This window comes from Eurypyga helias, unplaced genomic scaffold (assembly GCF_000690775.1).
Source record: "Eurypyga helias isolate BGI_N326 unplaced genomic scaffold, ASM69077v1 scaffold1784, whole genome shotgun sequence".
Classification (NCBI taxonomy): Eukaryota; Metazoa; Chordata; class Aves; order Eurypygiformes; family Eurypygidae; genus Eurypyga; species Eurypyga helias.
In genome coordinates, this window is record NW_010248115.1 from 21,928 (window position 1) to 35,790 (window position 13,863).

Sequence of the window (13,863 nt, forward strand, 5' to 3'; positions counted from 1 at the left end):
GAGCAACACGTGATGCTGCAGAGCTGTCCTGGTGTTGGCAGTTGTTGACATCAGAGCCACTTTCATCAGAAGCTGCAAGTTATTCCCTTCAGCTTGCTGTGTTCCCAGGTTTGAAGAGGAGGGCCAAGAGGCTTCAAAGGAGTAGAAGGAGGCTTCAAAGATGCCCTTGAGATGTGTACTTGTATTGCCAAAAGCTGGCTGACAGGAGATACTGTTTCTCAATGGTATTGTTGAAATGATAAATGGAAGTCATTTTCAAAGTTGTTCTCAGCCTACCTTCCTAAACAAGCAAGGTGTTTAGGTTCAAGCCACGTACTAGTACCATGTCCTAGTAAGTTTTGAGTTGGAGTCAGGCTGGGAAAGAAAAGTTGTTGGAAGAGCTCATGCAAGAAGAAAATAGATGGGCGGGCTTCTTTCAGGAGTCCTGAGATAAACCAGAAGACTGACCAATTCATCTGCCCACTTAAATTGTTAGGGCATTTATCTGCAGGATTCTGAACCTGTGATGCTCATGAGACTGCTTCTAAACTTTGGAGACACACATGGATCTTTAGAAATACAGTTTATTTTTTCTTTCTTGATGAACTGTTTTCTGTGTGGAAATAGATCGCGGCTGTACTACAGACAGTAGCTGCTTTTATCCAAAGATGATGGAAGTTTTTAATGTTGTAGGGGTGGCTGGCACATGTGGTTGGTTGGTTGGGCAGAGTTGAGTTTAGATTGACTTGGATTTGGGAATATTTTATATTTTTAGTTTTCTTTTGATTTTTTTTAAGGTGTGGATGTTTGAGGCTGATGAGCTTTATGGGGGGGAAATGAAACTTGGTCTTCATGATCTAATAAATGGTTCAGTGGCTAGTTCATAGGCTTAGGGGTATGTTCATGGAACTCTTGGAGTGTCTTCTCTATTTGACCCAGTCCTTTTAACAGGCAGTAAACCACAAATGGATACTAGGGGCTTTTCTCACTAATATGCTGATCTCTTCTGTGTTTCACAACCAAAACAAATGGAGAGTACAGGAATTTAGGATCTTCAGAAGAACTTAGACCACTCAGCATCTTGCTTTTTGAAAAAGGCAGATACAGTGGGTTGCATAGTCTGTAGGTAATGTTTCTCAATACATATTTTATTGAGAAAGATTCTGTGAAACCTTCGTATGGTGTGTTTGAATTGGTTACATCTGGAATGTGTTGCTGGTCCTTTAATTTTTTTTTAAATATTGGGTTAGGAGACATCAGACTTGAAAGAAGTGAGAAAGCTGAGAGAATTTACCAACAGCTTGCGTAGAAACTCATGACAGCTACTACTTTTAGGCCTTCTGGAGTGATAGCTATTGTTTTTCACTCCCTGTGTTAATTTGGACTAGAAAACTGTAGAGTGCAGTGTGGAGATGTGAAATCAATCTTCCTTTTCTAGTATATCCTGTGGCTTCTAGTCACAGAGCAAATGGGTAAGATAAAAGGTACATTCTTTGTATGTGATTTGGGAAAGCATTGTTGCTTCCCTCGGTGAAATAATACCCTTTTGAGTCAACTGAAGAAGGGTGTGGCTAACAAAGTACTTCAGAAGCAAATGCTTAAGTGATAACTGCAACTGTGTTCTTTTTGGTCAGTTACATCATTCTTAAACCAGATCTGTTGTTTTTCAGGTGGAATCGTTTATCTTGGATCAGGATGACCTCGAAAACCCTATGTTGGAAACAGCTTCTAAATTGCTGTTGTCAAGTACGGCCGATGGTGCTGACCTGAGAACAGTAGATCCAGAAACCCAGGCAAGATTAGAAGCTTTACTTGAAGCTGCAGGTAAGTACTCGTGTCCCATACAGGTTTAACCCCAAAGCCCTTACACATGGGACCATACTGTAACTGCTTGCATAAGTCTAATCCATATGAGCATGATACAAATGCAGACTGTAAGGCGGTGTGAACTTGGCAAGGTTTTGAAAGTCACTGAAGAGAAAAGTTCATTAAAGCATTTCAAATTTTGGAAAATAAGAGTTTTCATGTGAAGCCTGTGCTTCTAATCAGGTTCCTTCAACACTGGATTTCTAAAAGCCTGAGTAGAAACCGACACTGACCTTGGCTTGCAACCTTTTATCAAAAACTAAATTGCTCAACGAGCTTTTGTTTTGTAAGAGCTACTGTATGAAAAGCTTTACTAGTTGTTTATACTAAGTAGTTGTCAGTACTTGAGAATACCTTTTGTGGATTGGAGAGTTTCATTCACACGCATCACATCTGAGTGCAGCTTTTAAATTAGCATTGTGAACAGTTAATCCCTTCATTTTGTAAGCTGTGGTTCATTGTGCTTGGAATGTTTCTGCCAACAGATCTCATCCGCTCAATTTCAACTTCTCTGTTTTCTCCTTTTCTGGCATGTGTACCAATTTGTTGTAAATTGGAATGGAAGGAATAGGTAAACTGTCTACAGCTGATGGTAAAGCGTTTGCAGATCCCGAGGTGCTTCGCAGACTGACTTCTTCGGTCAGTTGCGCGTTGGATGAAGCTGCCGCTGCACTTACCCGGATGAGAGCAGAAAGCACAGCAAACGCAGGGCAGACGGACAAGTAAGCCAAACTTTATATTCTATTTTATCAGTAGTTTGCCACTTTTAGAAGCCGTTTTTCTTGTTGGATCACTTGTGAATACAGGATGGTGAAACTCTTGCTCCAGTGGAATTAATGCCAAGTTATCACCCATAATTCTCCTGTTTTAAATATTTCTGGATTGTCAGGTCTTGCATGGGGAGTGAAGGAATTAATACTACTTAGAATTCAGAAACCATGCTCCGAGTAATTTAACTTGACCAGCTACAGACACACAATTTTGAAGTTCTTACATAGTATGGGCTAAGGCCTATACTACATTTTTTGGTACTATGGACCAAAAAACAGCAAATCTTGAAATAGGTCATGCAGTGATAGCGTGAAACTAGCTTTGGGACAAAAAAAAACCCTGTCTGTTGTGTTTTAGAGAACTTGAGAGTGCCTTTTTAATCGAGGAAGGAAAACAGTCGTGGGGGACTTCAGCTTCCGTGGCGATCGGAACTTTCTCCTGTGGGTAGGACCTCAGCCAGAGCATTAGTCAGAGAGTCACTGCCTTTTGACTAGACTTTCTAGCTTTGTGTGTTCTGTCTTACTGGGATGTTCAGCGGGAAAGAAAAAGAACGTTTCCTTCTAGGCTATTACTAAACTAGAGAGCCAGAGCCCGAAAGAGATCGCACCGGAGTCAAACCGAGCCCCATGAGCGAGAGCACGAACAAGAAAACCAACCAACCTACGTGGCCTTGTCCACCCCCAGTTATATACCGAGCATTGTTTTATGGAATAAAATACTCCCTTGATCAGTTTGGGTCAGCTGTCACGGCTGTGTCCCCTCCCAGCTTTTTGCAGCAGAAAAGTTGGGAATACAGACACAGCATTAGAAGCTGAAGAAGTCCTTGACTTGGCACAAACACCCCTTAGCAACAACTGAAACCATCAATGTTATCAAAACTCTTCTCAACCCAAATCCAAAACATGGCCTTGCATGAATCCAAAACACAGCCTCATACCAGCTACTGTGAAGAAAATAACTCTGTCCCAACTAAAGCCAGCACATTCTCCTTATTTCATACCATTTACGTCATGCTTAAGTTCCACACTCTTCCGTGAATACTCATTAACCTATTCTCCCTTTGCCATCCCATCCTACACAGATACCATTCCCTTAGTCTGTTGTCTGCCTTTAAAAAATGTCCATAAAATGTACATTAAGTCCATTTGGTTTATGACTTTGGGTTCCATCAGGTGGGGAGGTCACTCAGGAAAGGAAAGGTTGTGTGGGATCATTGTGTGCCAAAGCCAGCTCAGCTCAGGTCACTGCTGCCCTTTTGGCAAGGCTTGTCCTCCATTGATTCAGGTGATTTCTGCCACAGTGATTCTTATAACACAAAACTCAGAACAAGGGTTATTTGCAGTAGTTAATATCCATCATTTAATCAGTCATTTGCTATTTTCACCCAAAATCACATCCCCTTGAGGCACACATCAGACTTCTCCATCTTCTCGCATTACCCATCAAGCGACCCATGTCCTTGAGTGAAAGCGATCCCACAGATGGGTTTGCCTTTGCCCCAGGCAGTAATAACCCAGACTGTTTTTCCAGCATACTTTTAACATGCACTACAGGGACTTCATGTCCTTCTACAGAACCTCAGAGCTTTGCTTGTGCAGGGCCAGCGTGGTTGGGACACGCATTTAGCAAAAGCCACCTGGTTAGTCAACACTAGAGGATCTGTCAGTGTTTGAAAATCCCAGCACCCATTGCTCTGTGTAGTCTTTAGCAGTCCATTGCATCATTCAACCTTCCCACAGGGAAGAGCTCACCTCGACTGTGGCTGAAATCTCTGCATATCCCATAGCTCACCCAGGGATAAAGATGGAGTGGTTACCTCTTGTTACCTGCTTCTTCCTCTGTCTCTGGTTCTTCTGATGGCACTCCTATGGCTTCCTTTACTAGATCAGCTGACTTTAGTGTGCATTTCTTCATCTGTGCTGGAGCAGCTGGCACTGGTTGATTCTCTGATTCAGCTGCTTCCCTCATTATCGGGGTCTGAGCAGTTCGAGTAGCCAAATACCTTGTCATTGGGATGGGATTAGCTGCAGTGCTGTTGAGGGGGGCAGCAGTAGCTGCAGGGGATGGAACAACTGCATTTCCAGCTGCAGAGGTTTGGGTCTCTTCCTTGTCCATTGTGTGGGTTCAGGTTGCTGCACAGGGACTATCTTCTGTGCCGTGCACCAGTAACAGATGAGGCAGCACTTCCAAATAGTCGTTTAGCTTTGAGCCAGATCTGGAGAGCATTCGGAGGCATGATGGTGCCTAGCAATAGTACACTCCACGAGCATGAATAATTTCCCAAATACTCATACTGTCATTGGCCTCATACTGGCTACTGGGAAGAAAATAAACTCTGTCTCAACTAAAGCCAGCACGCATATGTAGAGCCAAATAGCTTGGGGTGATGTCTGCTTCTATTCTGTGTGTGTCCCTCTCTGCCCTCAGCTACCTCTTTTCTGGTGAATGGTGGCTGTTGCCAAAGTTCCTGCTGCTCAGCGGTGGTGGGAAATGCAGTGAGCAGACATACCTGAGAAATAATTCTCTATATATGAAGTTAGTGCCTGGTGGCACAAATTAAATAAGTGCCCTGGGTACAATATACAGGGGGAAGTTAGTCCTTGCAGCACAAATACCTGCTTTTACATCTTCACCAATTTAAGAATTGCTCATACTTGCCGTGAGTTGTGTGACTTGCAAAAGTCTTCTGTCAGCTACCTTAATTTTCCATTTCCTTTTGAGTTAGTTCTGTGTTCATGTGACCTCCTAAATGGAGATGAGATGAAAGGGCAGTGGGTGGGGTGAGGTCAGTGGTCTTGGATTTATTATTATTGATCCAGTTATTTGGAGCAAAGTAGAGAAACAGGTCAGGCTTGAATTTTTATTCTCACAAAGCAATAACTGTTTTGGAATGAAGACAATGTAGACAGAATCGGAGGGATTGAAAATATGCTTCCAGTAGACCCTTTTTTGACTGAAACAGTTGGAATGATAGAAGTGAAGAACTTGGAGAGACACAAGAACCAGTAGTACTCGGACTCAGGGCTTATCAAACCAGGAGGATTTTGTACTTTTTTTGTTTGGTTGAGTTAGGCCACAACTGTAACACCAAGTTGTGTTAAATTCTGGGGTTTTCAGCACAGGACAGAGGGGAAGTGATTGATTTTGCTGTAGGAGAAGAATGATGCAGGTGGTTTTAGTTAACAGCTACAGTGCTGAACAAAAGTTAGTGGTATTAAGACGGACAGGTGATTTGTGTCTTTCTGGTCCTGGGGCAAAAGAGAATGTGAAGACAACTCAGTGGTTGCTGATTTGGAAAGGAATGCTCATGGTGGTGTACTTCCCATGATTTAATCAGTTCTCCTTTTCTTTGAACCTTACTTCAGAAAATGAGTGGGACAAAACCTGCTTTTTCAACTGGAACTACAAAGCAGGAATACTGTGTGTCCTAATTAGTAATGTAAGCTAACAGGGAATTGTTTGCAGTGCTGTATGATTATGAGTTGGAAGGGCAAGTTACTACTTCGTTCTCAGATTTACTAAATTATAACCAAAAAAAGGTTTCATACTTTTGTAGAACATACCATGCTGCGTGCATAGTGCTGAGACAGTAAATCCAGCCCACGGTCATGTCTCCTCTCAACATGTTTTCTGCTTCAGCTGTCTGTAATGCAGAATTTGGTAACCTAAATGGTCATCCTGCGGATTCTTCCCTTGTTAACTTCTCTTAAAAATTAGTAACAGGAGTGTTGGAGTATGCACATTACTTGGGAAAGTTATGTGGAAAACCTCAAGTGAAAGTAGGGCACCTGTTTAATTAACAGTTGGCACTTTAAGTTGTTCCTTTTTTATTTTGACTGCATCCTCCTGGCATGTTGGATTTTACTCTGCACGTAGAGCAAAGCATTTCAAGCATAGTCCATTTTCACTTCTAAATGCTTTCTATCTCTTACTAGCCGCAGCTTGGCAGAGGCTTGTTCAGAAGGAGATGTAAATGCTGTGCGGAAGTTGCTAATTGAAGGACGAAGTGTGAACGAGCACACAGAAGAAGGGGAAAGCCTCCTTTGTTTAGCCTGCTCAGCGGGATATTATGAGCTTGCACAGGTTGGTTTCCTAGCTGCTTTTTGTATGTGTGTATTGTATGAAAGTACGTGTTAAATTAATGTATTCCAGTCTTAGGCACCTGGAAGGCAGAGCTAAGACAGCAGAAAATGTCAGTTAACTGGCAGATGAAGACTTACCCATAAACTGAACGTTGCTAATGCATTCTTTGTGCTTGCTTCCTGTGATTGTTTCTAACAGAAAATTGTGTTGGTGAAGGTGGGGGCTTTCTGCAGCGTTTGGACCGTCTTGACGCGCTGGTTTGTTGAGCACCCTTCTGTTCACAGGTTCTTCTGGCAATGCATGCTAATGTGGAGGACCGCGGTATTAAAGGAGACATAACACCTCTAATGGCTGCTGCGAACGGCGGGCATGTCAAAATTGTCAAGTTGCTGCTAGCTCACGGTGCTGATGTGAATGCACAGTCGTCAACAGGTAAGTAAGTGTGTTACCGTTTGAAAACGACTGAAAAGCTGAGATTTGCAGTGTGCAGGAAACTTTGTTGGAAAATTTGCGTTTCTTGGCTAAGATTTTCCTCCCAGAATGCTTCCTTCTCGGTTTAAAAATTAGCTTCTGCATTTTTTTAAAAAAATGAAGCCATAAAATGTTGGTCGGTTGCAAACATAGGAAGGTGGATGCGGTCAATTTGTAACTGAATGGTTTTTGTGTACATAGGATTTCTTGTCACATAGTATTTTAAGCACAGTTAGGGAGGTTTGTGTGTACGTAGAGGAGTCATTGACTGAGTGAGTGCTGGTGCTAAATGATGAGGAAAGTTGGGATACCCAAAGACCCCTTTTTTTTTTTTTTGTGAAGTAGTTCACAGTAGTAACACTGCTTTGACCTTTAACTTTCTTCAAGGTATCTTTCATGTAGGCAGATTGTTTGACTGTTCTGTTCAGATATGTTTTAGTAGTTTTTCCATGAAGGTTGTTTTCATCTCCTTGCGAAGACTGTGAGCATTTTTGAACTAGCCCTTTAGAGGTGTTTTAAGACTTAATTTAGAAGCAGCAGTTCATTCTGCTCCTTGTTTTGAGCTTTACTTTTTACAGCATAGTATGTCCCTGCTGATTAACAGGAGAAGGGATGGGCTTTTGTGATGGAAGCTGGGATAGAAATGGAAGAAGTGCATCAGTAGAGTCTCCAGGCACATGGCAATCTTCAGTATGGCAGCACTGAGTTTCCTTGTGCCATTGCTTGCTTTTTTTCCCCCCTCCCTGTGGATATTGGTCTGCATCCTGAAAAAAACCTGTTCCTTAAGGTAGCTGGGTAAAAGCAATGTCATAAGGCATAAGGTGAAGTTCCCGGTGTAGAAATGCTGTGAAATTCTGGTTTCCAACCTTTTTCTCTTCTGGCTTTAGGCAACACAGCCCTTACGTATGCCTGTGCCGGAGGCTATGTAGATGTTGTGAAAGTACTGCTGGAATCGGGCGCTAGTATTGAGGACCATAATGAGAATGGTCACACTCCTCTGATGGAAGCAGGAAGTGCCGGCCATGTGGAAGTGGCCAGAGTGCTGTTAGAAAATGGAGCGGGCATAAATACGCATTCCAACGAATTCAAGGAGAGCGCGCTTACCCTGGCTTGCTACAAAGGTATAGTACCAAGTACCATGCTTGTTACAAAGGTGTGTCTTTTCAAACATGGATTTATTCCGCCTTGCTGTCCAGGACAGAAGTAATTTAAAGGCTAGATGTAGACACTGTGTGCTGCTTCTGTCCTGGCTGGGATACCACATAGCATGAATGCACCATACATGAAATGATGATCAGTGTGGAGAGTGTAAGTATGAAGATACAAAACTTATATCTGGGCCTTTATGATGCTTCAGATGATTTTTTTTTTCCTGTTCTCTATTAAATGAATTATGAGGTGAGGACTTATCAGGTTCATCATAGAGTGAGTATGGTAAGCTTTCTGTAAGGTAACTATATTTTACAAGATGCATCTGCATAGGTTTAGCAACCACCTAAATTGAAAGAGCTTAGCATTTGGAAAGCATGCAGGATCTAGGGCCTTGCCTTTCAGCTGTCAGTGCTTTGGCAACAGGCCTTTCTTGCCTCCCTTGGAGTATTAGGCAGCAATCTTGCATCACTCAAGCCAGATATGAAGATGTTGAATTAAGAGGCCAAATGTGTTCCCACAGCTGAGCAGTTGCTGTTATAGTCACTTAGGACATGCTTTATTAGAGTGGCTCTTGGTGTCATAGGGTAATTGATGTTGGTGGCAGAGGTATTTCTGTGGCATCTCAGTAGGAGGTGGTCTTAGTCTTTCGTTTGTTTCTTTTATCTGCCTTGATAAATTCTTGGTTCACTGTTGCTGAATGCCCTTACAAGTTATGGTAATTTTCTTGTGTGGTTCTTGTCAGAGCAAAGGCTGTGTTAAAAAAGGGGAGTGGGACCCCAAAATGTTCCCTCTGTGAGAAGAATGTGCTTGGGCTCTGAATCCTGAAGTGAGATTGGAAAGCAGAGATGAAAAATAGAAAGTCTATGCTTGGTCAGTTGTTCATTGTGATATGTGGGACACAAGTCAAGATATTCATGTTTTTTACCTTATTCACAGATGATTTGTCTTTCTTTTGTGCATTTCTGTGTTGCCCCAAATCTCATGTTTAAGGCACAAAAATAACGTTTTCTGATGTTGCTTGCTTTCTATACTAGAATGACACGATATTTGGGACCAGGAAGGTCATTGATTTCTCTCAGATAAAGGGCAAAGGGTGAAAAGGCAATGTAGCCTCATATTGGGCACTATTTCACGGTGTTGATAAGTGTAGTTCTAGTTTTAAAGTTTCCCCACGGTCACGTCGAGTTACGAAACTGCAATTTTTTCCTTCTTTGACTTGGTTTTACATATTTGCATATTGTGTTGATCCTGACTGTAGCAAAGTTGGCTGGACTAGGCACACATCCAGGACTTGGTGGACTACAACCATGAATTAATGCAGTGATTGGGAGCAAATATTTTCAAAAAGCTGTTAGGTGTCCTTGTCTGGGGAGGATTCCCACAGATAGTTGAATGCCTAAGGGTGTTTGGGAGTGTGGTGGTCCATCATGCTTTGTATGTTTTATGGTCTGAGGGTCTGTTGAGTTCAGGGATTGGTTACAATGCCATTTATAAAAACAGTAAGTCTGAATCCTTCATGTCAAGCAAGTAGAGAGGAAACCCTGACTCCCAGCAAAAAAAACCCTCAACGTTCTGTAGCTGCAAAAAATCCCAACCATCTGCAGTAAGTAAATCACCCTGATAAAGCTTCTGGAGCGTGCACTATTGGGCTCTCATGTCACCTCAAGAAATGAATGTACTGCAGACATGATTTTAGAAAACAAGTGAGTTAGATTGTATTTATAATAACTTCGCTGTTAAGCTCCTTTGTTGAGTGCGTAGATAAGAACCTGCCTTTTGAGAGTGTTTCATGGGATTTTTTTGTTGTAACGTGGCCTTCTGTTACCTTCGTTACATACGTTTGACCTTTAGTGACCTGTGAGATGAGCTTTCTGAAGTAGTTTCTATCTGTTAAATGTTTTCTCTCGACAGGCCATCTAGAAATGGTGAGATTTCTGCTGGAAGCTGGGGCAGACCAGGAGCACAAGACAGATGAAATGCATACTGCTCTCATGGAGGCTTGCATGGTAAGAGATGTATGGCCTGAGCAGTGAGGCATGTGTACTCTCTCTTCACTCCCTGAACATAAACAAAGTGATGCCTTTTGGTACACAGTGTAACTGTGTAGTGTTTTGGTTCTCCTGTGTCCTTGATGACCCTTTGGCAGAGGAAACTGGGGACTGGGGGGAGCTGTGTGTTCATATCTCCTGTAAAAACAGTACTTCCTAAACCAGCAGAATTGAACTCGTTCCTCTCGTAGCTGACCAAGTGGTTGAATTCTTGAGAGACATCAGCTAAAACGTGTGTCATGTGAGCATTAGCAGGAGAGATGTATTAACCCATCCTTTGAATAATTAGTTTTCCGGATGTCCAGCTGCACTTTGTTTTTTCGGAAGTGTCAGAAGCCCGTGAGTAAGGCTGTACTCAGTGTCCCAGAGCAGCCTCCGCAGGTTACATCTTTCCGTGTGTGGGTGTATGTGAACTCTTCCCTTTTTGCCCTTCTGATAATCATGGAGGCCTGGGTTGAAACAGCTTCTTCTGTGACCTCAGCTCAAAGAAATTAATGACTGGAAGAAATAGCCGAAAGTAAATAATAATAGAGTAAATAATAGTAATTTATGTGAACAGATTTTGTTTTTTGCTTTGTGTAATTTAGCACAATAATTTTTTCAGTTTACAATGGAAAAATCCTTCATACCACCATCTCCAGAGTAAATAATTTAAGGGGAGGATTCTCAGTGCTTCTTGTACTGCTTTTAACAACTCTGGTGTGTATGTAACACAGGCAGTGAGCATGGTTACAACCTGGCTAGCGCAGACGTTCAGCACACCTATGTCACGCTTAAGGAGTTTGTAAGCCAAGTTTCCTTTCAGGTTAGGTGGTTATGTTTAGGTGTGAGCGGGCAGCTTTGTTGTGGTACGGTTCGCATAGCCACGTCCTCCTTGAAAACGCAGGACCAGAAGCTGTTTGGGAAGCAACAAGGAAATGGAAAAGGGGAAATTGTTAACTTAGTACTATTGGAGTACTTTCCTGTTGCTGCTTTGCTCAGGTGAGGCAATTGTAAAATGGCAGTGTTGACTAGATTACCTTTCTATAAAATTTAGTAGGATTTTGAGAGCAACTCTGATTTTGTTGATAATTTTTTTTTTGCCGTAGAACACAAATATATGCGAAGCTTTCCCTTGAAAAGGTTATGTATGGGTACATTTTAGTGCTGGAGTGCTATAACCGGTGCTGGATTTCAGATTCTTGCAGGCTTTCCTGGTGAGAGAACCTCAGTGTCCTCAGAGGTTTTCTGTTTGAACTACTGTTAGGCTTGAACAGCTTTGTAAGCCCTTGTGTATCTGCATCTTCCTACAAATACATCACCTGTTTGAAATCTATTTCCTACATTTTACCTGTGGTAATAAGCTCCAATTGCTTTGGCCTTTTTCTTTGGACATGTCTTTTGATGATGGAAGTCAATGTGTAAATGTAAATGCTTCTGTTTATTCCCTTTCCTTCTCCTCCAGCATTTGTTTAGACTTGGGTACCCCTCTTGGAGAAGCGAATATGTTGCCATGAGTTTATTAACCTTGCACCATACCGGTGGGGTGGCAGGGGTAGTAAGCTGGCAGGTTGAAAAATCCTGCAGGTTTAAGTTTGTGTTTCTGGAACTGAAAATATTTTGAACTTTTCCTGCTGGAGAGAAGAAAATAAACCAGCATGGAGCAGAATTAGGCTCCGTTTCTAGGCCTCCCCCTAGTTTTCTCTGTGAATTGCAGTAGGTTGTTGAGCAACGTTTTGTGTGGAAGTTTCCTCTGCTATTTAGGATGCATAGCTTGCAGCATGCTTAGGTAGGTCAGTAGTTTGTTTATACCTTATGCTAACATTTTCCAAATCCTTCTTCTGAATATGGAATTTAAAAGTAAACCAGAAAACTTTTATGTTTCTCTTTTACCCTCCTCTCTAACTACATCGCTCATGGCTTGAGGTTTTTCACGTCATCAGCCTTGTGTAGCATGGCGTTCCGAATCTGTGGCTGTAGAAGAGTGTGGCAAATCCTTATTTAGTCTTCCCCTTCCTGAAATAAGTGTAATGGTTCTAAAATCAGCTTGTTACATCCACTCAAAGAAGTTCATGAGTTGGGATAGGGGAATCATTAACAGAAACCATTATACTTGTCCAGAAGTCATTAGAAGGGCATGTATTTAAACAGGATTCAGCTACTGTTTATCTCGCTCTGAAATCTTAATAGATTAGCCATATAAATATCATGGGCGCTGTTCTTGCAGTGAGTTCACTTGGAGGTAACGAGAAATTACCTTGTTTGATGTTGCAGTAGCTTTCTGATAGAGATGGCTTTTTGACAGATCAGAAGTCTGCAGAGAAAGTTCCTATTTCATGGAGCTGCTATTTCTTGTCACCCTCTTCCCTCCTTTTTCTCTCCCTTTTTCCCTCCACCAACAGACATGGGACTCACAGAAATGGTGAGACTTTTTTTTTTTTAATTGAGACTTACTGAGCCGCAGAGAAAAAAACCTCTCCTTTATTTTTGCAGGAAACTGTTCCGAAGTAGGCAGTTCCACGCTGCTGCTCAGGATTGACAGATAGTTGAGAGCCTAAATACCTTCAGCTCTGTTTAAGAGAAGGAGCAGCTCTACAGCAGTACTTAAAAGGTTGCAGGCTGAAATATAGCAGTGCAGGGGCTTCTCATCTCTGCATGTTTTTTCTGCAGAAACAGTTGTCACTCTTAAGTAGCAGAAGAAAAACATCTCTAGGATAGCATTGAACTTGAATGTATGTTACAGAATTGTTTGTATGTGGCATAGCACTTAGAAGACAGTGGGACTGTTTATAAACCTTGTCCTACGAAGACATCCGACAGAGCTTTTTTTATAGATAGCAGTTAACATTGGTTTAATGCAAATGAGTTGTTGGGCAATGTGGCCCTGTGGGAGCAAAAAGCAGGCTTGCCTTGTTTGTGCTTCCTCTTAACTGAGAGAACCTAATCTTCCACGGTGAGGGCTGAGTACTGATGGCCCACACTGGTCGATCTTTAAAATAGTTGTGTGTGTATAGCTTACATGACTTTTTCACAGAATCACAGAATGGTTTGGGTTGGAAGGGACCTTAAAGATCACCTAGTTCCAACCCCCCTGCCATGGGCAGGGACACCTTCCACTAGACCAGGTTGCTCCAAGTCTCATCCAGCCTGGCCTTGAACACTTCCAGGGATGGGGCATCCACAGCTTCTCTGGGCAACCTGTTCCAGTGCCTTACCACCCTCTCCAGGAAGAATTTCTTCCTGATATCCAATCTAAACCTCCCCGCTTTCAATTTAAAGCCATTACCCCTTGTCCTGTCACTACAGGCCCTTGTAAAAAGTCCCCCCCAGCTTCCTTGTAGCCCCTTCAGGTTGGTGCTATAAGCATGGTGCATATATAGCACCATCCCCTACTGGAAGGTGCTATAAGGTCTCCCCGGAGCCTTCTCTTCTCTAGGCTGAAGAAGCCTAATTCCTTCATAGCAGAGGTGCTCCAGCCCTCTGAGCATCTTCGTGGCCTCCTCTGGACTCGCTC

General features: G+C 42.4%; 1 protein-coding gene across 1 annotated transcript in view; it reads left to right on the top strand.

The window, feature by feature from the left end:
* Window positions 1–1,649: 1,649 nt before the first annotated feature.
* Window positions 1,650–13,863, top strand: part of ANKRD17 (ankyrin repeat domain 17) — a gene marked incomplete at its 5' end in the record, with an annotated part of 52,861 nt that continues 40,647 nt past the window's right edge. The window contains 6 exons of the mRNA XM_010150948.1: window positions 1,650–1,803; window positions 2,411–2,567; window positions 6,552–6,699; window positions 6,984–7,131; window positions 8,058–8,291; window positions 10,234–10,328. Of these exons, the coding sequence (XP_010149250.1) occupies window positions 1,650–1,803; window positions 2,411–2,567; window positions 6,552–6,699; window positions 6,984–7,131; window positions 8,058–8,291; window positions 10,234–10,328 (936 nt within the window). The remainder of the gene's footprint in view (window positions 1,804–2,410; window positions 2,568–6,551; window positions 6,700–6,983; window positions 7,132–8,057; window positions 8,292–10,233; window positions 10,329–13,863) is intronic.